The sequence below is a fragment of the Zootoca vivipara genome, chromosome 9, assembly GCF_965207765.1.
Source record: "Zootoca vivipara chromosome 9, rZooViv2.hap1.1, whole genome shotgun sequence".
Lineage (NCBI taxonomy): Eukaryota > Metazoa > Chordata > Lepidosauria > Squamata > Lacertidae > Zootoca > Zootoca vivipara.
The window spans coordinates 37,033,088-37,056,852 of NC_142592.1; the positions used below are offsets into that span (position 1 = coordinate 37,033,088).

At 38.9% G+C, this 23,765-nt stretch overlaps 1 protein-coding gene across 4 annotated transcripts in view; it reads right to left on the reverse strand.

The window, feature by feature from the left end:
- Positions 1-1,521: 1,521 nt before the first annotated feature.
- Positions 1,522-23,765, reverse strand: part of NTN4 (netrin 4) — a 41,300-nt gene continuing 19,056 nt past the window's right edge. The window contains exons 3-10 of one of the 4 annotated variants that reach the window (XM_035128088.3): positions 20,000-20,278; positions 14,190-14,316; positions 13,377-13,565; positions 9,422-9,635; positions 8,141-8,253; positions 6,838-6,906; positions 5,481-5,651; positions 1,522-3,488 (exon numbers count right to left, since the gene is read on the reverse strand). In XM_035128088.3, the coding sequence (XP_034983979.3) occupies positions 3,355-3,488; positions 5,481-5,651; positions 6,838-6,906; positions 8,141-8,253; positions 9,422-9,635; positions 13,377-13,565; positions 14,190-14,316; positions 20,000-20,278 (1,296 nt within the window). In that variant the 3' untranslated portion in view covers positions 1,522-3,354. Of the gene's footprint in view, positions 3,489-5,480; positions 5,652-6,837; positions 6,907-8,140; positions 8,257-9,421; positions 9,636-13,376; positions 13,566-14,189; positions 14,317-19,999; positions 20,279-23,765 lie in introns of all 4 variants that reach the window. The other 3 variants (XM_035128086.3, XM_088651876.1, XM_088651875.1) reach the window with 3 other exon arrangements.

Sequence of the window (23,765 nt, forward strand, 5' to 3'; positions counted from 1 at the left end):
TATCAGTAAGCTATCTCTTCAGTGTGCTAGGAAGTGGCTGCTAAGGAAAGTTGAGTGTTGTTGTTGTTTTTTTAAAAAAACACACTATTGATATGGTACCAAGTAATCGTATCTAAAAATAGAGAGTGCATATTTGTTCCAAATTTGCTTTGTTTATTTATGCCAATGCCAGCTCCCTATTTAGATACTTTGGTAGTACCAGATGTTCTAATAATTTTCTGCGACATATGCATATCCCTGAAGATTTAGCCCATGGACGTAATTATACTAAAATACCATCTTTGTGTAATTTTCCATTGCACACAGGCAATTTCTCTTCTGCACTGTCCATAAGTGACATAATGTGGAACTAGTTCCCTACTGGATGTATTTAATTCCAGATCAGTAACAAAAAGAATTCTCCGCCAGGTGAAAGATTCATTTGCTGGTGTTTTTTATTTTGGGGGGGGGGAGTGTAGAAAAACCTAATTGGATATTGGAGTATTTATCCCCTTTTCCTTCCTGGCCCCTGGAATTGGACTCATGCTGGATCATGAATGAAGTACAGTATGGGTTGTTTTTCAACTAAGTTCTCAAAGTAGACCCACTGAAATTAATTGAAAGTCAATGGGTTTACTCTGAGTAAAACTTAGCTGAATACCACCCATGGTCTATAATATTGCAGTGACAATGACAGTGATGCTAATATAGAGGAAGGAATGTCTCTCTCCAGAGTTCACAGTGTTGCCTTCAGGAGAGTTCTCATACCATTTTCCAAATGAAAGCTAGATGTATGTTTCTATTTGTCGTGGAAACGCACGTTTTACTTACTTCCTGATCTTCAGGGATACTTGCAGTACTGTGAATGAGGTTTCTCAGGGTCATTTATGCTATGGGAAGCTGCTCTTGGCATGTGAAATTGAGAGCTCATTATATTTCTTTAATTAAGAGACACAAAAATGTGGAAATCCCTTTTCGCAGAACTACATGGTCTTTTGAGAATGTAGTGCCATCATTACACTGCTAATGCATGTAGACATTCATGTGAATCATCCCTGGCAAGACTTTATCTCAGAGTCAATAGAAATCAACAGACCTCATCTGCAGCACCGTTAGAGAAGAGGGAAAGTGTACAGCCTCTAAATGAAAACTCCACAGCACAAAGGATTGCTGTAGAGGATTTCGCAGCTTTTGTTGTTCACAGTGGAGCTAGCTGGATATTCCTTGTACTAAAGTGATACAACAGGGGAGTACAAAAGCTTCAAGCATTATCATTAAATAGTACCTACATTGGGGGGTGGGGAACTGTGTCACTGTTCCTCATAATGTTATAGGAACCATCAAATGGAGGTCCATGACACTTGAGTGATCAGATTCCACAATAGGAATAAATGTGTGAATGGTGTATATGTGTGTGTGTAGAAGGCGTGGTGGTGGTGAATATCGTGTGAGAAGAAACCCATTTTTCTTGTGAAAAAATATTCTATATTTCATTATAATATTATGGACAGGGTTCTAGAAAATATGAATCCATAAGAAAAATTATTTGGAATCATAGTGTATTTATTATATACATAAAATATAAAAACAAAATTTCAAAACAGTAACATTTTTGTGAATCCACAGGACCACAAGAGAAAACATACCTATGAACCATGGATCAGTGGTGTTGTTATTTCAATGGTATAGTAGCTCTTCCTTTATTTTTTAATGTATATAAATGGGATATATTTTGTGTCTGTTTACCAGAGAAGTATAGAATCTAGTGATGAATATGGCATTGATATTCCATAAATTTACACTATTTTGAAAGTTCTATGTAGAAACAGAAAGAAAGAAACTTGCTGCTCAAGTTTAAATATTATAAAACAAAGGCCAAAGCCAGCATGAATTATGAACAAGTCCATGACATTTCAAAAAGCATTCCCCCCCAACCCTTGTTTTCTCTTTTGATGGTATATACAGTCTCATCATAGCTGATATTTATAGAATTAGCCCATTAGTCTGAAGTTAAGACTTCATCTGAAATATATTAATTGCAAAAAAATATATCCTTGAACTGAGTGGCGATTGGCATAAATGAATGAAAACTATTCCTTTTATCCTTTATAGTCGTGGAGTGCTTCTGTTCCAATATTCATTTTCCTGTGCCACCTCTGTTCCCCAACAATATTAGAATTTTCACACTGAAAGGGGGCAGGCAATAAAGTGCTTTATACAATCAAATGCTTACATGTGTTTAATACCTCATAAAATAGAAGTGTTCCCATTTATACTTTATGGAACCAGTCTTTTCTTAAAACCAAAATTTTGATGAAAGAAGAGGTTCTACTTTCATCTGTGCTGGCTCAAATACAAAGCAGAGTCCAACTTGGGGGTTGCAACATATTCCCCTTGGTTTAACAGACTAGAAAATTTTACCCAGAATCTTTTTAAGTGCCCCAAATGAAAATCTTATTAATTCCTTTTTAAGGATGTCCCACAGAGTCCTGTTGGTTAAATGCATGCCCTAATTAGTTATTACATATTACTGACTTTATATGTTTTCCAATGGCGTTTCCCCACTGATATTAGTGTTATTTCCATACATGAATACGTCTAGAGATTTGCAGTAGACATTTAATCAAAACCTTCCTCTTAGTTTTAATATACCAGTATAAAAAAAACCCCACATTCCATTGCTTCTCTCTAAATTGGTAGTCTTTTGTCCATTTCTAGTGTACTGTATATTTACCGGTATCTTCCCAAAGAACATGAGAATGGGGTTCCAATTTTCAGATTCCTCAGTTGGTGCCAGTCCCACATACTTTAATTGGGGGGGGGGGGGTAAACAAAACACTTGTACAGCTGGACCCTAAAGCAGTATTGTCTATAAAGATTTAATTTAAGGGCTGTGACATAAGCCATATTCTGCTGAATAAATGATACTTATTCCCAGGCAGGTTGGTCCAATACAGACAAGGTCTGTGAATGCAGTTCTGCCCACGGAGACCCTTTTACTCCACCAAACAGATGATTGGTGGAAAGGTGGATATGGGTAGGAGAACTGCAGGAGTGCAGCTATGCATGCACAGGCTTTTGTTGGACTCACTTATTACAAGACCTCTACTCCCCCCTATACAATCAGCTGAAGCTATTGAGTGGGTGGGGGCTCTGCTTCTCTTGTGAGGATTTCACCCACAAACACTGTTTATACATACCGGTAAGTGTTGCAATTGGGACCAAAGTGTTTAAGAATCAAAGTGAAAGGCTATGACTTTAAATACCTCCACACATACTTGGCACTATTCCTTTCCATTCCAGTTTTCATTTTGAGAGTCTTCTTTCTATAGCATTTGCATTTTTGTGCATAAACAAATGCCCCGTTTGGCACTTTCAGCTACAATCTTTTAAAATTTCCAATACATTTTTCCCCAGAGCTGGTTTCCACTGCTGAACAAAACTTTTCATATTGACTATCAGTCTGCCTGCTTGAACATCTTCATATCCAGCCACAAGATATTTCAAACCTTTGAAAACAAAATAGTCAGATATTTATTGGACTGGTACTTCATATTGGATAGTATGCAATCATAAAGGGAATTTACTTTTTATACTGTAAACCACTTCAGATGAAGGGCAATATATAAATTTAATACAAAATAAAATAAAATACTTGTCTGTGTGCATATATATGTTTTGTGCATGTATGCATGTACATGTGTGTGCGCGCACATGCATATGTATGTGTATAATGCATATCTTTTTAATCCAGAAGTATATTTAATGTAAGAGGACAGGAGGCGATTTTGTTCACATTCCACCTTCTCAATGCAGCCCTCTGATAAACTGTTCCAGAGAGTTGGGGGGGGGGACCCTCTCTAAGAGAGTAGAAGTTGTGGGGTAACTGTGGGGGCAATCACCTCCTTTTCTCACAAGTTAGCATATGCTTCCATTCCATCAAAAGTCATTCTGTGCTAAAAGTTGCACAGTGTTAAGATCAACACTCTTATGCAGTACAGTGGTACTTCGGGTTACAGACGCTTCAGGTTACAGCAGGCATCCCCAAACTGCGGCCCTCCAGATGTTTTGGCCTGCAACTCCCATGATCCCTAACTAACAGGACCAGTGGTCAGGAATGATGGGAATTGTAGTCCAAAACATCTGGAGGGCCGTAGTTTGGGGATGCCTGGGTTACAGACTCCGCTAACCCAGAAATAGTACCTCGGTTTAAGAACTTTGCCCCAGGATAAGAACGGAAATCGCGCTGCGGCAGCGGGAGGACCCATTAGCTAAAGTGGTACCTCAGATTAAGAACAGTTTCAGATTAAGAATGGACCTCCAGAAGGAATTAAGTTCTTAACCCGAGGTACATAAATAATTAAGCACAAAAGAGAGTCTGGCTCTCTTTTGTGCTTAATTGCATTTGGTTTGTGAAACTTTACTACTTTTTTTGGTAGATGACAGAGCTACAGTATCACAAGCTCTGAAATGATTTCATCTGAGAAATTATTGCAAATGAGGTTTTTTCCCCTAGTAACTTTTGAGGTTTTTTTTTAAATGGTGAGAGTACTTCACTATCTAAATATTATGTGGTAAATCTACCCACATAGCTCAGTCAGTAGAGCATGAGACTCTTAATCTCAGGGTCATGGGTTTGAGCCTCATAATGGGCAAACAATTCCTGCACTGCAGTGCATTGACTAGATGACCCTCATGTCCCCTTCCAACTCTGCAATTCTATGATTCTATTATTTTAATACCTCCAAAGGAGAATAGGTACTTTGGAATCCACAGTCTATTGTTTTCAAATAATTGACCAGAGAAGCAGGTATCTTTGAGCTAATAATTTACTGAAACAGAAACTCTGGATCTAATTCGGATGTGCATGCAAAGGCCCATTCAAATACAGAATGTCTATCTGTACTTTATTATTTTAAATGAGATGTGTGTTTAGATATACATTGAGAATGTGGGTGGGAAAGCACAGCTAGTCATATATAGAAATATTTTTATGCATGACTAGAACTGGCTCAAGAAACAAATTTCAGTTTAATATAGTGATTGTGTATATTGAGTGTATCTTCATTGATTTGCAAGCACAACCAATGCAGGTGTGATGGGAATATCTTACATTCTTTGGAGACAGGGTAACCCTAGCTGCATTATTTTTCAAGATGTTGGTGAATGAATTCTGCATGTGTGCAGTTATGAGAGAAGATTCAAATTGACAAACGCTGTGGCAGGGCTTTGGTAATGATTAGTGGGTGATATAACAGGTCCAAAGTGAATCTAAAATTGAAAGGATTGTCTCTAGCATCACATTAAATTGCTTTAATTAGTAAGAACAGTGATTGTCATTTTAGTTTTCTGAAGTAATATTTTTTTTTTCTACCATAAGAATGTGGAAGATAATTTATTGCATATGTCCTGACTATAAGAGTGATTCTGATGGACATAAATAGTAAAAATAAATAAATGATGATGATGATAAAGACCTGCTTTTCATAATAAATACCTACCAGGATTAAGTACCGGGCAAGTGCAGCCTCTGTTAGTCCATGATTCTGGGTACAGAATCCGCTTCCCTCGTAAAATCTTAAGCTTTGTAGATTTCAGTACTTTTTGGATCTTCACATTGACCTCAGCATGGGAGCCTTTATCATGAGCAGATAAAATCTTTGCCTTCAGCACTGAATAAAGAATATAACTTCTGTTTTCATTCTAGTACATTGGTACATAGATTAATCTTGGGCACCATCAATGTGTGCACTGCAAACTGAGCCTCTTTGTACTTGCAGGGTGGGTGTAATTGTCGCTACTGCTAGTGTGATATAGAGATGTTTCTATATATTTCATCTGATGCAAGCAGAAAAGCTCTTGGTTTAGTCGAAAATATACTGTGCCAGATCCAGCCTGTTCAGCCTTTGCCAAAGACAGGGTGCAGGGAGATGCTCAGTGACCTGATTTTTTAGGAAATACTGAGCACATACACAGCTGCTTCTTCCCATTGGAATTACTTGGAACTGCTGCTAAGCTATCATTTTAAACTTTTTCACAAAACTACAAAATACAGCAATGGTTTCCTGTAGCCCGGCTGCCTGTTCCCATTATAGGCTTAAAATACATGTATTTTGGCAAAGAGAAGTAATCAGTTTAAAATAATCTAGCCATTTAGAGCTACATAGTTTGGTTCTTAGAAATTTACAGATTAAAAAGTGCCTGGGAGTTTCTCTCTCCCCCCCCCATCCCCCATAAGCCATGCATGGATGAATTTAAACTGTTAGAGTCTCCCTTTGAGAACTATGGCAGTAGTCTAATTGGCATCTCAAAAAGGACTTTATATTGGTGATAATTTATAGAAAAAGAGGTTTGTCTACATATCAAATGCTGGTTTTCTCCCAGGACACATTTTCTAGGCAAATGGACCATTTATTAGAAGATAAAAAATGTTGGAGAAATTGTACATAGCAGACAAAATATGCATGCAGCCATGCAGGTCCAATAGAAATAAATTTGCAACACAAAACAAGTTGTATTACCAAGCAAGCAATGTTCCAGATTTGCTTTAAAAAAAAAAGTCGATAACTCAGGGGTCAGAAACCGTGACACTCCAGATATTGTTGGTCTTCTGTATCCATTGTCTCTGACCATTGGCCATGCTAGTTGGAGCTGATGTTGAAACCAACAAAATCTGGAAGGGGGTGGGATTCCCATCCCTACTATATCTAGTGCACCACTTAAATGAACCTCTAGTTTTCCTAATATAAGTACCACAATATCTCCCCATCATAGTAGCTCTATTGACAATTCACACTGATAAATGAAACTGTTGACAGCACTAGGCAATTTGAATAATATATTTGATTTTTAACTCACCATATGTATATTTCATGCTACAGAAGATCTTGGAATTTCTTAAAACTTGGTCCTTACATTCACATTTTCCTACAGAAACAGAAAAATACCTCTCTCTTTAAGCACTATTTGATGAAATATTTTAGTTACCACGATTTCATATTGTATTCACCAGAATGTCTAGATTCAGCTACTAAACAGGGAGTGAATGGGACTGCTCATGTTATCAGATATAGTTTTGAAGGGCAGCACTTTTCTAAAGTTACTAAACATTTTAAGTACTGAATGGATAAGAATTTTTGTAGCTGCTCACTGGATCCTGGATATATTTATATCTATAGAGTGTGGTGTGTGTGTGTGTGTGTGTGTGTGTGTGTGTGTGTGTACACAGTATGGTTTATTTTTAGCTTGATGGAAAATATCAGCTGAGATTACATACCTGTTATTCAAACAGTGAACCTAACCAATTATAATAAATAATTCCACTTGATCTATAGTTCATTTCAAATGTTATATGAACACATAGGAAGAATGAGACCACACATATCTGACCTCCACATGTTCATTATAAAAACTGAAGGAGCCCCCCACCACAAAAAAGCTTTATACACAGAGGGCTCCCTCCTTGTGATCAGGAACCCAGGGGTCCTGATAGCATGGGAAAAGTAATCCGCATATATGTTTAACACCTGAAAGAGACTCCTATCCAAGGGCGTACCCACCACGGGGCAAGTTAGGGCAGCTGCCCTACTCTAGAAGCAGGGCTGGTGGGCAGAGGCGGAGCACAGCCCGGCGGAGCGCGAGTTCGCCGCGCCGCACCCTCCCTCCAGCTCCCCGGCGCGCCCTCAGGCAAGGCCAAGCGCGGCGGGGAACCAGGGAGCGCGGCGCGGTGGGCGGGAACGTCGAACTCGCGCTCCGCTGGGCTGGGCTCCGCCTCCGCCCACCAGCCCTGCTTCTAGGGAGGGGCACAGCCCGGCGGAGCGCGAGTTCGCCATTCCTGCCCGCCACGCTGCGCCCTCCCTCCAGCTCCCTGTCGCGCCCTATGGCAAGGCCAAGCGCGGCGGGGAACCAGAGAGCGTGGCGCGGCGGGCGGGAACGCTGAACTCGCGCTCCGCTCCGCTCCGCTGGGCTCCGCCTCCGCCCACCAGCCCTGCTTCTAGGGAGGGGCACAGCCCGGCGGAGCGCGAGTTCACCGTTCCCGCCCACTTTGTGGCCCCTCCCCTTCCGTGCCTTGGCCCCTCCCCTTGCCCCCCCCCTAGTTTTGATCCTGGGTACGCCCATGCTCCTATCTTTCAGTAAAAAACCCAAAAGTTCATATTCTTACCTGAATGTCGAAGGGCAGAGTATCCTTGTTCATCCTCCCACCCCCATGCTGGCTCACTTTTGTTATACGGAGAATAAAAGCCAGGGTTTTCATGGTACCAATCTATGTTTGCACTGCTGAAATTAAAGGAACACTGTGATATGTTTCTTACAAACTCAGTTAAATTCAAGTTTATTTGTAAACAACCCTCCACACAAAAAAACCTTGACAAAGCTTAAGTATTCAAGCAAAATTAAAAGAAAATATTTATTGTGCTAATTGTCCATGCTTCAAACATTTTTTCTGTTTTAGTTACAGGTAGGTAGCCGTGTTGGTCTGCCGTCAAAACAAAACAAAAATAAAAGAGAAAAATTCATTCCAGTAGCACCTTAGAGACCAACTATGTTTGTCATTCGTATGAGCTTTCATGTGCATGCTCACACCAATGACAAACTTACCGTAGTTGGTCTCTAAGGTGCTACTAGAAGGAATTTTTCTATTTTATTTTTATTTTTTCTGTTCTCAGAAAAGGGACTTACTTATTTGCAATTCATTTATAGATCTCACACAAGTTCAGAGCTTGGAAGAGATTTCTAGCAGTACCTGGTAGAGTTTTTAGGATTATGATATAGTTACCCATAGCTAATTTCTTGCAGGAAGGGAAGTTCTGTCCCCCCCCCTCTAAACTAGTCATGTGAGGGGGAATATGGAATGATAGAACTATAGAAACAGAGTTGGAAGAGACCCTGAGGATCATCTGCAACCTTAGCATTATGAGCAACATGCTCTAACTAGCTGAGTCATGCCTATGCCTTTACAATATATTTTTCTTGTTCCAATTCTTTCTTTCTTTTGTGGGAAGTGCTGTGTCTCAATATCTTCAAAGTAAGAGTTAGAAAAGTGATTGTTTCTTATTTCTGATGCATACCCCCCTCCCCCAAGTCAGATTAGTTTAGCACTTAATCCTTTCAGTCCAACTATAATGTGTGGTTCATGTGAGGTGTTACAATAAAACAACTACATTCTGTTCTAGAGCAGAGATGAGGAACATGCAGCCTTCTAGATGTTGCTGTACTTCCAACTCCCATCAGCCCCAACCAGCATGGCCAGGGGTCAGGAATGATGGGAGTTCTTATTCAAAAACATGTCAAGGGTCACAGGTCCCCCATCTCTGCTCAAGAGGTTTTTCTACATCGCTAACATTTTTATTACTTCTATTTCAAACATGTATTTATTGTAGATAAACTCCCCGTCCTTATGTTATCTAGCCATTTATAGTTAGCAATATGTTTGTCCACTCACTTATTGATGCAGTCTCCCTTTAATGGGTCACAGCTTCCTGCACAATCACATGCTCGACAGCCATAATCTCCAAAGCCCCAGTATCCTACCATGCACCTGTCGCACTGAGGACCAGCCACTCCAGGTTTGCAGGGACAGTCACCATTGATGGGATCACAGAAGGTGCTATTGCTAAAGGGAAGCACAGCTGATCCAACAGGGTGGCAGGAGCACACTGCAATATTGAAACATACATATGAGATGAATGTATATGGGGAGAGATTACTGTACGTATATCCTAAAGGTATCACCCAGCCTTAGTATTATTCTCATTTTACATTCAAGGGTTCAATAAATATGGAAAACATCTCTCTCCATAGACAACAACTCCCTCCCCCCCCACTTTCTCCCTGAAATTATGTTCCCTTTATGGTTAAAGTAAATGTGATAGTGGCAGTTCTATGTATTTAAACTCAGATTTGTTCCAATGATCCAATTTAAGAAGCAAATGGAATTCAAAGGTGGGCAGTGCTAAAACCTCACACTTGCAGCCTCCTATAACATTTTTCTTCTCAGCTTAGCTCCAGTACTGGTAGTAAGATGGGCTGGAACAACAGCATTTCAGGAAAAATCTTCAGGCTGAAGATGTTGCTGTACTCTTTCCTATGCAATCTATTTCCTTTTACATCTGACACTTGCTTCCTCTGTGCAGCTGGGACAAATCCAGGTATAAATACATGAATCTGCCACTGCTGTTTGTAGTTTGGCCCTGCAAACAATGTAAATGTATGGTTTCTCCCTGCAGTACGTTATTATAGTGCCATACAGTTTTTACCACTGTGGATTTTACAGATACATGGCAGACATATTGAAGTCTCACATGTGAAAATGCCCTGTATTGTTTCCCATACCAATCACTATACCGTTCCTTAAAAGTGTTGAATGGAAAATTTCACCTTTTTAGCTCTCTTTTTAGTTGCAAGATACTTGCAGTAAGGTGTGCTAAAAACACATGATCTCTTGCTTATTGGATAAATTGACTTAAAACTGAATCTGAAATTCAATATAACCATGGCCCTGGAGTATGGTTCTCAACCATAAACAAATTTCAACTGCTTTTGTACAACAGCCTCAAAACTTAGAATGCAGCAAATAAGCTCTGATTACTAGAACTTTCAGTTCAGTCTTGGATAACAAGATCCAAGTATTACAAGCATCTATGTATGGAATACAAGTGTTTTAAATTTAATGACTGTAATCAGTTATTAACCTTTTTATCACCCCCACTGACATTGTAGCAGTGTCTTTAAAATTCATACAGGTTGTTAAAAATAGAAGGTGGGAGAATCTATGTAACCTTCAAGAAGATTGCTACAGTTACCGTGTTAAATAAGAGCATGCCCTGCTTTATCTCTTACATACACACTCCTGAACAAATATTACACATTGTTCACTTTGCTTAGTGTAGTTTAAGGATTTGTGGTTTAACAGCTCCTTCATTTGCTTTGACCTTGGAGCTTTTCCATTTTCGTTGCTCCTCAGTGAGTGAGCTGGCAATATCTGCAGAATTCCATTGTCTACTACTATATATGAATAAGGTTATCAGACATGTCGTTTATCAACACAAACTATGCAAGACACAAGGCCTTTTTCTGTCGAGATTGTAATCTCTGCTTGATCCCCTCAAAGCACAAGCTTTCTGTTCAGCTGGAGCTATCCAAAACACTCCTCACACTTTACACAGCAAGTGAAAAGCTGTGACTGAACAATTTCACGCAGGAAATATCTGTCTCCTCTGTTGGCTCTATCATGTATCACTCTGACTCCATTGTTATGGACTTTGCACAAATGATAGCAGCTGAAGATGAAACTGGGATGGCTGCCCAGGAATGAAACTCATCATGGCTTAGAGGCAACAGCTGAGAGGAATTTGCTTTGTATCAATAGATTTTGCAAATAAAGAAAAGAAAAAAGTAAGCTGATCAGGAAGAGGAAGTCAGAAAAGAAAACTTGAAGGATCTATTGCTGTTACGGGGAAAGCTTTTACCATTTCTATGGATTGTATGCAAAATGCTTAAAAAACTTATTCGTCCTCCCCAAAACCCTATTATTTCCTGTATTTTAGAGATGCAGCTGAGACTGGAAGGAAGTTGTTATTGTTATTATATTAGTATGTATGTATGTATGTATGTATGTATGTATGTATGTATGTATGTATTCATTCATTCATTCATTCATTCATTTTATACCACCCTTCATCTGTAGATCTCAGGGTGGTTCACAGCATTCAAATATGAGATAAAAACACAAAATACATAATAAATACAAGAACAAAAACAAAACAATCCCCCACCTGCTCCCACAAGCACATTTTAAAAAGAAACACAGAAATAGTTCCAACATTCTTTGGCAACTTCCATAATCACATTCACAGCAACATTTTGTGCCAGCTGCTGCAATCAAGGAAAACTGCTGCCAGCCAGTATACTCAACATATTCTTCCAGAGAGTACTTGCCTGGGAAGATTTGTGTTCCTTGAAAAACAGTCTTTTCTGGCCTGAAATAGTCTCTCCCCCCCCCAATGTGATTCTGACAGTCCATGTAGGATTTGAATGTCATCACTGTCGATCCAAATAAAATATTCTCTGTAGGCAACATTTTACTCAGTAAAATGAGACTGTGGTGTTAGTGGATCTAATGGGGGAAGAATTCCAATCGTGTATTTCTACATATTTAGCTTAAAGGAAAAGATATTAGACAATGCTATTCCTCTCCTCTGTACTACTGTTCATTGGCAAAAATCTTATCTCTGGGCCAGGGGACTACCCTTTTAAGCACCTCCAATCTTCAGGAAGGTGTGGAACCTAGGAGGGTAGTCAGGGTCAAGGGAAATAAAAGGAACTCTAGATTTTATAGGAGCAAACTATAGCAAACTATAGCAAACTAAGTCCTGGTATTCACTCAAGTGTCCACTGTACCTTGTAGCCTCCTGCTTAAGGTCAGCTTAGGATTTCCTGCTATATCTTCTGCCATGATTTGAACACTGCATCTACAACTACAGTTGCCACAACTGGCATTTCACTGAATGCCAGAAATAGGAGTCATCAAATGGCAAAGGTACACTAGGAGTATGGACAATTTATTTGATAAAATAGTTTATATTCTACTTTTATATTCTGCTGAAACTTCTTTACATTTCGACTTAAAAAAAATACTGTGTTCAAGATGGCTAACAATTGTTATAGATATTGTTGTTACCAGTCTTGAGCACTTTGGTTTTTTTAAGGTCAAAATGCAGAATATAAACTAACAACATCTACAGCAATTGTTAGCCATCTTGAACATGGTCTTTTTTAGTCAAAATGTAGAAGAAGGAGTTTTAACAGGTGTAGATTTTCTCATTTCCACAGTACAAGCTGGACCTTCCAAAACTCCCTTTATAACAAAAGCAAAAGGTGAAGTTTTGTCGTCGCTGTTCATATTATTAGTAATTATTATACATCTACTTTGTAGAAGAGAATACTCCATTAATATGCTTCTTTAATCACTGTCAGGGACAAGAATCCACCTAATAATAATAATATTTATACCCTCCCCATCAGGTGTACATGAATAAAACCAACCAACCAACAGAAACCACTGGCTTATCACAGGCATTTTTAAAAATCCCCATATATTGGAAGCTTGCTTGACTGTTTCTATCACAGTTACATTTAGCTCCATCACCATTATTCTAAAGTACATATAGTACTTTACATATAGTAATGAATGGTAACTGGTGGAACTCCACAGCAAGCTCCTTGACTGGTAAACTGGCATTAGTTAGATATACTGCACAATGAAATATTTGAGGATTGTAGTTCCTTCATTTACAAATGTGAAGATGCTAAACTTTTATTTTTACCTTGGCATAAGAATGAGCAACAGAATGATCTAGTATTTAAATATTCATATTGAGAAATTCATATTAGCTTACATTTACAGGCATCTGGGGCAGAAAAGGGTCTTCTGAGGTCTCGGTAGTAGCCTGGTTTGCAACGCTGGCAGTGCTGCCCTTCTGTATTGTGTTGACAGTTATCACAGACCCCACCACTTTGGTTTCTTGATGCCAGCCATGTGTCCATGTCAAAGTGACAAGAGTCAGAATGTCCATTGCACTTACAGGCTGAAACACAGCCAAGATAAGCAAAAAGACAAATTAAGGATGCTCTTTTTTTAAAAAAATGCAGAAAAAACCCTTACACATTATGAGAGCTGATTAATAATAAAATGAAATGTATAAGTCAGCCTGAAGATGTTTCCAATATCTGCAAATTATCAGTGTTTAGTTACTCTAATGTGCCTATTTAGAGTGAATCTGCTACAACTTACCACAAGCCTTCCATAATGATGTTTTTGGTAGAATAAGAAAATATCAAATCAAATATTTTGAAGACCAGATCAGATTATCCTATGACAGATACGCAAATCCAGTATAATTGTTGTTGTCTCTGTATCTACTGTATTGTAAATTAAAACATTAAAATATTTAGTGTTTCAGTGTCTAGTATATATAATTTATTTAGGTGCCCCGAGAAAAATTGAATAGCTCAAAATTGGAAAATTGAAGGAGGCCAAACAAATGCCACCTTCTTGGTAAATGAATGAACATCTTTGTAAACTAAGGTGTTACCAATGTTTTAAAATGTTGTGGATAGTGGCATTGGTTTTGGCTTTCTAATTTGTTTACCCAGGGCCATTTCTGCATATCCTGATACCCCAGTAGCACTGCCATTAACTTGTTACTTACATCTGCATTCATTTGGAGTTCCTGTTCTGCCATTTGCCGCTTGCCATGGCTGGTCATTGTAGAGAGAAGCACAATGCTGACAATGCGTTCCTGCAGTATTGTGTTTGCACATGCACCTTCCATGGACCTAACAAAGGGGAAACAAACTGTGACAACTATGGCTGTAGTGGCATTTCTAGAAATAATATGCAGGTGCACCTATGGCATTATGAAATCACTGGTAATTTGGAAATGTGTCTGCCCGCTAACTACTTGCTAACTGTTTTTGTTAACTGCTCAATTGTTCTTTTCAGTTGAATTTGATTGCTTGCTCACATGGAATTATTCCAGCATTGCAGCAATAGCACAACACCTGCACTGAATAGGGGTCCTGTTCAGAATATTTGAAATGGTACACTGAATGCATGGAGTGAGGAGGGAGACCCACTGCATCAAGCCGACACACAGCATCCTTGTGCAGAGACAGGGTCCCAGTTTTCATGGCTGTATGCTTGTAGGTTTATGCAACAAATCCCAAGGATTCATGTACATAATCAACACTCATTAAGATTGGTAAGAAGTTGTTTTAGAGGCAAATACTGTAAGGAAATATTAAGGAGGGTTTGAGGAACAGCAAAGCAGCTACCGGTATAGTCTCCTCCTCGGGAGCCAACTATCTCTCAGCCTTAGCTCTGCATTCACAATGCAAGGATACTTGTTTGCCTTCCAGGGCTGCTGTAAGTTTTATGGAGATGATGTATATGAAGCACTCTGAATATTTGAAATGTGCTATAAACGTGCTAACCATTAATCATGGTAATAGCAGTATGCACCTATTATGCTTTCCCCTAGTTATTGGATAACCTGTACTTCTATCACCATTATTTATTTTATAAATTGTACTGAACCCCTTGCTATATCCTCTTTGTGTTTTATGACAGCTTTAGAATTCTCCTCCAAATAAACAATCCTCACATATATGTTGCTATTGTGCTGTACTAAAATGCCATTGCTTACGGTTATTACTGTAGGCCTCTCTTGATTAGACACTAGTGTGAGCACCTTCATTTTGATGTCAAAAATTGGATTTAAAATTTGGATTAATGTTAGAGAATTTCTTCCACATCTTTTTACTCAATTTTATTTACAATGAGTTATTTCATTGTGGTAAATTAACCCATTAGATTTTCCTATTGGAATGTGGGTGACTCAGGGAGAGTAAACAGTGTAGGCAAGATAGCTTATCAGGTGGCGCTGTGGGTTAAACCACAGAGCCTAGGGTTTGCTGATCAGAAGGTCGGCGGTTCGAATCCCTGCGACGGGGTGAGCTCCTGTTGCTCGGTCCCAGCTCCTGCCAACCTAGCAGTTCGAAAGCACGCCAAAGTGCAAGTAGATAAATAGGGACCACTACAGCGGGAAGGTAAACAGCGTTTCCGTGTGCTGCTCTGGTTCACCAGAAGCGGCTTTGTCATGCTGGCCACATGACCTGGAAGCTGTACGCTGGCTGCCTCGGCCAATAATGCAAGATGAGCGCCGCAACCCCAGAGTCGGTCATGACTGGACCTAATGGTCAGGGGTCCCTTTACCTTTTATGGCATACATAGCAAAAATATAAACATCTAAGTGGCTCTGCACTGAACTTCTTAATCTGTACTTGACATCCAGAAAATTCAGCTCTTATCATGAAAGTATTGGTAGCTAAAAGGCATAAAAAGTTCATAAGAGAGAGAAAGAGAGATTTTTGCCACAGTTACAAATAGGCTGCTGCTCAGAATACCCTTCTGAATGACTTTGCTCCCATTATATTTACAAGGCATTTTAAAGACTCTTTGAGCTTGTTTGTCCAGACAAAGTTGCTGGTGAGAGACGGTGTGAAGATCTTTATAATGTGGAATGTTTTGGGTCTCATGGCACACCATATTTAGCATCCAGAAGGAATTTCCCCAGGTCAAACTGGGCAATAATCCTAGTAATTTCTGACTTCCCCTGCAGCATCTGAATTGGATATGTTCCTTGAAGCTATTTGTTCTGCCAACACCCTCTTTCTGCTTGAGATTTATTATATAAAAGGGTCCTTGAGGAGTGGTAGATGGATAGTTGTTTGATCCTTCTTAGCTGTATGATTCTATTATCACAACTGGAGTGTTTTGGCTCCTCTTAAATAAAAATATGGACTGAGTCATAAACGGGCACTGTAGAAAAGCTAGTGATGAGCAAGGAATGTCAAGAGGGAACTGGTGTTGCTTTTCATCCTACTCAGAATATAACAGTCTCTGATTGAGAAGGTTGCAGAAGGATAAAATGTTATTAGTGTTATAGCTCCAGGTACAGGCCTAAATATTCAAGCTGATGAAGAATGAACCAGAGGAAAAAAACTATTCACGTTGAATAAAACAATCCATTCCTGGCAATGGAAGAGTGGGGAAAGTGACCACCCAGGAAGAATTTTCTGGAAATTGTTATCTAACTTCATAACAGGCAAAAGAAAAAAGAAAAGAAAAAGGACTGTATGCTTAAAGTAGGTGCCAGGTTTGCTTAGAGCTCCATGGAAAAAAATATCTACCACAGCCTGCATAAGTCTGCCTATTAGTAGCAGGCCAACTAATGAGGGCTGCTGCATGTAATACTACAAGCTATTTGGGAAAGAGACCAGTGTCGTATAGCTTCATCATAGAAATTTAAAAGTCCAGGTTTGTAAAAGGAACGAAATATTTCTCCAGTCAGAAATTGCCACATGGTGCTTCAAACCTAATAGTAGGTTGTAAGAATTGCATGAATGGGCAGCCAGCATGATATGAAGTATGAACTGGAGGTCCAGGGAGGGTGGTGAAAAAAAAAATACTTATGGATGGTATGTATGTAAATCAGGTATTTGTAATTAAAATGTATTTTTTTAAGCACAAGAAAGTTAGTTGTAAAAAGCGGGCCAGCAACTCGTCACTCACATGGCATTGGCTATGTAAAAAAACAACACACCAAACACATCCTTTCTGGCTCCCGTATGTCTCAATTTGATAATCAGTATATATATTCCATATTTCTGTCACTGAGGTTGCCATCCTGTACCCATTTCCCTGAAAGTTAGCCTCACTGAACTTAGTCAGAATGACTTCTGAGTAGACATATATAGGATTGCACAGTCATGTACGAAAAATGAGAAAGCAGCTTTTGAGAATAAGAAAGATCTAAAGAAGTTTGGGGAGTTAAATCAATAAGAAACAGCTGCTGCTGCTGCTGCTGCTGCTGCTGCCGCCACCACCACCATGAAGTATATAATTCTGCACTAGAATGTTCATATGCATGCATGATTTTCAGCCAGCCATGATGCATTTGTGACGACTAAACCAGAATGTAAACATTCTCCAGCGATTTCCATTTACCCCCATACTATTCAAGCATTACCCATAGCTGCCAAGTTTTCCCTTTTCTCGCGAAGAAGCCTATTCAGCATCAGGGAAAATCCCTTTAAAAAAGGGATAACTTGGCAGCTATGGCATTACCATTTTGAATCTTTATGAGGCATAGCTAAATAACACATTTCCCAGGATGTTTCACTGTTTTGTGAATTGACACAAGTGAGTTCATTTAACTAGAGTTCTTTTTTCGTGCTATTTTTCATTCTGTCATTAGCCCTTTCCATTTTACTCCACTTCCAGACTGCTTTCTTTCTTAGCTTGACAGCTCTCTGGTAATGTCGCTCATTATACTGTGCAAGGCAAACAGTGTTACAAAAGTTGATGTGTGTAAGATAAATTAGTGACTGATTTTCACACATGAAGACAGTTGCTAGGGCATGTTTCCTCCCATTGCCTTCCCATTGCCTTTTTGTTCCTCAATTAATATATTCAATTACTTCTTTTCAAATTGTCTGGGTTTTTAGAAAATACTTCATGACTTATGTTCCTGAATGTACTATACAGAGAAAGAAGCAACTAACAACAGCTCTTGTACACTAGAAGACCTGTCTCCCTCCCCTGAAACTTCCCTTTTGATTAGTATTGTTTATATTGCATAATGATTTGAGTTCTACACTACTATTGCAGCCTTATTATGGTAGATATTATGGTTTTTTTTACTGAGACAATGTAAAGCTTCACACAAGGGACAATATCGAAAGGATAAAAGAGGGATTGGTCTTTAGAAAATGGTTTTTAAATTATAGTCGTTATATTAGCTTTTTCCCAACAAAATAAATAGCAAAATGCTGCTGCGGGTAAAAAAAATTACCACAAGGAGAGTATATAAAATAAAGGTGGCTTTGGATTTTAGTAAAATATATGTTGACTAATGTTCATATATTTTCATTTTGACCCTACTCTACAATTTTTTATATATTTTGTTTGTTTAATCTATTTAATTTTATTTTTAAAAAAACATTCTATAGCACTTGATTGTAGGGGAAAACCCCCACTTCTAAGCAGTTTACAATAAAATGAAATGAAATGAAATTAAACATAAAAATTATTGATGAAAAAAGGTCAAAAAATTCCCAAAGGACATGCAATATCTATGTGTCTACATGTCTGGATAGGCTTGCCTAAACAAAGATGATTTAAGCAGGCACCAAAAAGAATACAGCACAGTGATATCAGTGCCTGATATCAGTAGGCAGAGTTTTAAAGCATAGGTGCTGCCACGCTAAAAGTGCAGAACAAGTGGGACACCTGTAGCAGAGCCAGTTCCACTGATTGAAATGGTTGACTAGGCATATATGGGGTAAGGTAATTTTGCAAGGTACCTGTCAGCAATACCAAAAAGCTAAAATGATCAATGTGGGTGCCTAAATGGAAATATTTTATCATTATATCTTGTAAATAACACACAACTGCCATTACACTTTTTCTCCCTCTGTTCTACTAGTATTACTTGAGCACTATGCAGGCTACATTCACTGTACTAACAGTAGTTTTAAATTGTAATGCACTGACCTTGCTTTTGATTTGATTTGCTAGCTTGTTAAGTCTTGCCAAACTATGTTTTTGTTTATCCTTCTTTGTTAACATTCTGCTACAACTCTTGCAGAACAAGTACATAAGAGAAATATAAACCAGGACAATTTATGTTACATACACAGCAATCTTGGGGATTGCCATCTTGTCTCTGTAGCTAGTTGGAAAAAACTTTCCACCAAGGAAACATCATATGAAAACTAATGGTTTCGCCTTTTGTTAGATATGCAAGCATTCATATTTGTGCATTTGCATACATGTTGTAATATGTTTGTTTTTTACATTGGGAAATAAACAGATCTCAGATTAGGTGTTTTCCAACATAGATCAGATTGGGTGCCAAATCATTTCACCAATACAGGTATAATGTAGGCCTTGTCCTTGAAAACAGCTCATATATCAGTTTCTCCCTCACCTCTGCTGAATCCTGCAACTTATTGCTTCTTTTCAAAGTCTATTTCAGGTTCTACATCCCTGTGAAATCGAAACTTGTGAGATGGGTGGTATACAGCGCATGCACTAATCAGGTTATATAAAGACAATACATAGAAGCAAGCTTGTATCAGAGCTGCGTTGGACTGCCAAAATATACATACTATTAGCTTATTTTCACATTGTGAACCAACATTATAATTTAAATCATGTAAATATTCACAGTTTTAAAGTAGCCTAGACTTTTGTCTAATTTAGGTAACTTCTAGATACAGTATTCCTTAGGTATGGGAAAGTCATAATATATTGTCTGTACTCTGTTCTCTTTCTGACTTTCAGGAGACTAATTCTCCATGCAACTGACACCAAGCTCAACAATTCACCTTATTTTCGGAACATTGATCTCTATACTTGAGACTTTGTGCAAGGTTTATCCCAACATAAACTTACCACATGGAAGACTCCTGCTGCCTTAACAGGCTTAAATCCTTTGATGGGCACACAGTGATCTGCATGACCATTACAAAAGCAGCTTCCTTTTACAATAAAATCATAGATTGCATAGTAGGTTAGTTCTGGAGGTTTTGCATTCATGTCATTGCTATGGCAAGGGCAGGATTGTTGCTTAAGCAGCTGCACGCGAAGGTTAGTGATCTTCAACTGTGCCTGAGCTTCATGACTGTAAGGATCATCAGCAGAATTGGGTGGTGACAGAGCTCGGTATATAACCTGGAAATAATATACAAGACAGAGTAAGTGAATAATAAAGAGATGTGCCAATTGGAGTCTTAAAAAATGGGTACATAAGGCTGCTGGCATCACTTATCAAGTGGCCATCTGTTATGGATGCTTTAGTTGAGATTTCGGCGTTGCTGGGGGTTAGACTTGATGACCCTCAGGGTCCCTTCCAACTTTACAATTCTATGAAACTACATCAAGCTCTGGAAAGTTTCCTGGAATTTAATTGACTGAAAAATATATGACTTGACCTCTGGAATTGGCAATGTGAAGATTTTAGAACCTGATTACCCCCAAGGAAAGGCTGCTAGTGCTGTTGTGGAAACACCTGTGAATGAAACAAGGAGTAAACTGTCATCATACTCCAGCTGTATGCTATCCTGTCTATGACGCTGTGGAGTATAATTTCATCACAGAGCAAACGTTTCTTTAGTGATGACTCCACTGTGCAATATTGACACATTTGCCTTTTGTTATTTTCTTGTTCTTTGGGCATATTATAAAACCATAGGGCTGTAGATCAGAAAAAAGATAAATCAGTCACCCATTTTAATGTTCTACTAAGCAGTACAGTGCAGATGAGTCTTGAGGTGGTTTTAGTTACTTAAAATTTGTTCCAACTATACTAGTTCATTTGACACCTGGCAGTGAAGCTTCAGTGAGATGTCACATCCAACGGGATATAGATATTCTCTGTATTAAACTTTGCAACACATCTTGCTTTTGAAACATGGAAATGTTTAATGCTCATGTCATGCGTATTAAAAAGGTCACTCCAAAGCAGTTCTGAAAGTGACAATCACAGAGGTAATTTAGCAAAGGGGAAAAGTGGCAAAAAGGCATTCAGCAAATATATTTGCTTCTCATTTTCATTATGCACAGCCAACGTATTTGGGGCAGGGGGAAGTCAAAATCATTTATACTCTCTTTTTAAAGTAGGAGATGTGACTTGTACAGAGCTTTGATAATCTTTTGCCAAAAGCCTTTCCTTTTATTAAGGGTGAAGCATTAGTTATTTGAGTATTTGATTCCACCACCTCACTGGACTGTCATTTTTGCGTCTTCTGGCTGCCACTGATTTGTGGTATTGATTCCAGGACCATCATGTCTAAACCCACTGTACTTTTTATCCAAGCTTCTCTCCTGGCCAAGATCTTTCTGCCTTCTAGAACTTCCTGACTTCACTTAGAGATTGGGAGGCTGGGGAGGAGTTATAAAGGAGCAGAAAAGGTTTTAGAATTTAGAGCATTTACATTTCTGAAATGAATGGAAGCAGTCTGCTTTGTGAACCTTGTCAGCATGCCAAAAGTCGCAGCAGCCAATGGGGCAGAGACAACTGCAACTGGATGTTTTGGTGCCTGTGAGCAGGGCATTAGAAAACAAGCAAAATAAAAAATCCTCATTGGATGCATAACTATGTGGTATTCTGTCCATCAAGTATCCATCTGTACGTATATGAAATTGGATACACGTTCCACTGATTGTCAGTATAATAGGTAAAGGTAAAGGGACCCCTGACCATTAGGTCCAGCCGTGACCGACTCTGGTGTTGCGGCGCTCATCTCGCGTTATTGGCTGAGGGAGCCGGCGTACAGCTTCCAGGTCATGTGGCCAGCATGACAAAGCCACTTTTGGCGAACCAGAGCAGCACATGGAAATGCCATTTACCTTCCCACTGGAACAGTACCTATTTATCTACTTGCACTTTGACGTGCTTTCGAACTGCTAGGTGGGCAGGTGCTGGGACAGAGCAACGGGAGCTCACCCCGTCACGGGGATTCGACCCGCTGACCTTCTGATTGGCAAGCCCTATGCTCTGTGGTTTAACCCACAGTGCCACCCGCATCAGTATAATAACCTCCCTTTAAAGGACCATTAAAACTGAAACGGGGAAAGTTCGGCTGGGAAAGGCAGTGAGAGAACAGAGCACACGAGCTGTGTTTACCATGAGTAAAAGTGTTGAGTTTTTGATGGAGGATCTAAATAATTAGTAACACATTTCAAAAGGCTTTTGTTTCCCTTTCTATAACATGCCAAACCTTTTAAACTTATCCAGGAATAAGGCTGTATCAGGCAGGTATGAACACAAACTCAAAGAATCCCAGCGCCACAACATGTGTACATCTGTAGGCTCTTCTATTTATTCAAATTTAAGTGCCGTACAGCCCTGACCACAATGACTTTTTAGCAGTTTGTGAACATGAGATGCCTTCAGATATGAAAGAAAAAAAATGCTTGGATGCAATCCAAGTTCTAGACATTCATTTCCTTTTCAGTGGATGATGGAAAATTCAGGCTGAGAAAAGTGCAATAAAAAGTGGCACCCTAGCTTCCTTTGATTAAAGATAAACTAAAATGGTATCTTAGATTTCTTATTGTTATTTCTGGTATTGATCAAATTTTCAAGGAAGAGAATGTTGAGAAATGAAATAATTCATTTTGAACATACCAGTGCATTTTTTAAATGTTGACCTGTCTGCAGATTATATACTATATCATGCTTGACACAAATAGTGCATTTACTTTTAAAGGCCAAACAGCACTTGCTGAATAATAACTAGCACTTTTCAAACCTAAAAATATGCAGAATGAAGTAAACTAGTAAAACAAATTGGCTGGAATTGTAAGTTTTATATTCTATCTAGTCCATAGAATCTAAAATATGTACAGGTATGTTCATGAAGCCCTTGGCTGTTCCTTATTGGTTTTTGAGGACAATACAGTACAACTGATTATAGAGTTAGGAATGCTCAGGTCAGGCAATGTGGACAAAAGGAGGGACCACAACAATAATAAAGTCCTTTTAGTTCAAAGTCTGGGAACCAATTATCTAGAGTAGAAGTCCCACTAGGACTAGGGCATCCATCTCTTCCAAATCTGTCTGTGGCTCATGTGGATATGCATGCCGTGGTCTAGTACACTGCTTCATTCTTATTTCCACTCTAGTTTCCTGGCTTTGTTTCAATTTTGTACATGGATAAAGAATATAGTTTACTTCTGACCTCAGTTGGAGCTTTGAACGATCCAGCAAAAACTGGGCAAAAAGTTCACAGTACACATACTTTAAAGACCACCTACTTGCCACAACCACACACATTCCTCTTTTCTCTGCACCCAACTCTACCCATTAATTGCACAGTTTTCCTATAGAAAGTACCCACAATGGCGATGAGCTTTTAACCTTTATTATTCTTATATGAAAAGCTCAAGTGGGAGATTTTATTGGGCCAACTAAGTTCTGTTTATAGTGGGATGTAAAAGTTAAAAGCAATCACCCTCCCAGTAACTGTTATGGAAATCTGCAGCTGGCAATTGCATTGATTTGTAGAAATTGTGATTGGGTAGGGGGTAAAACATATGTGCCCAAGGGGAGAATTTCCATAATGTAAAAGCTGCAACAGTGGCTGATGCTTTCAACTTTTTTCCAAGAAACTGAACTGGTAGCAATAAAAATATATTATATGTATTAAGAACCAGA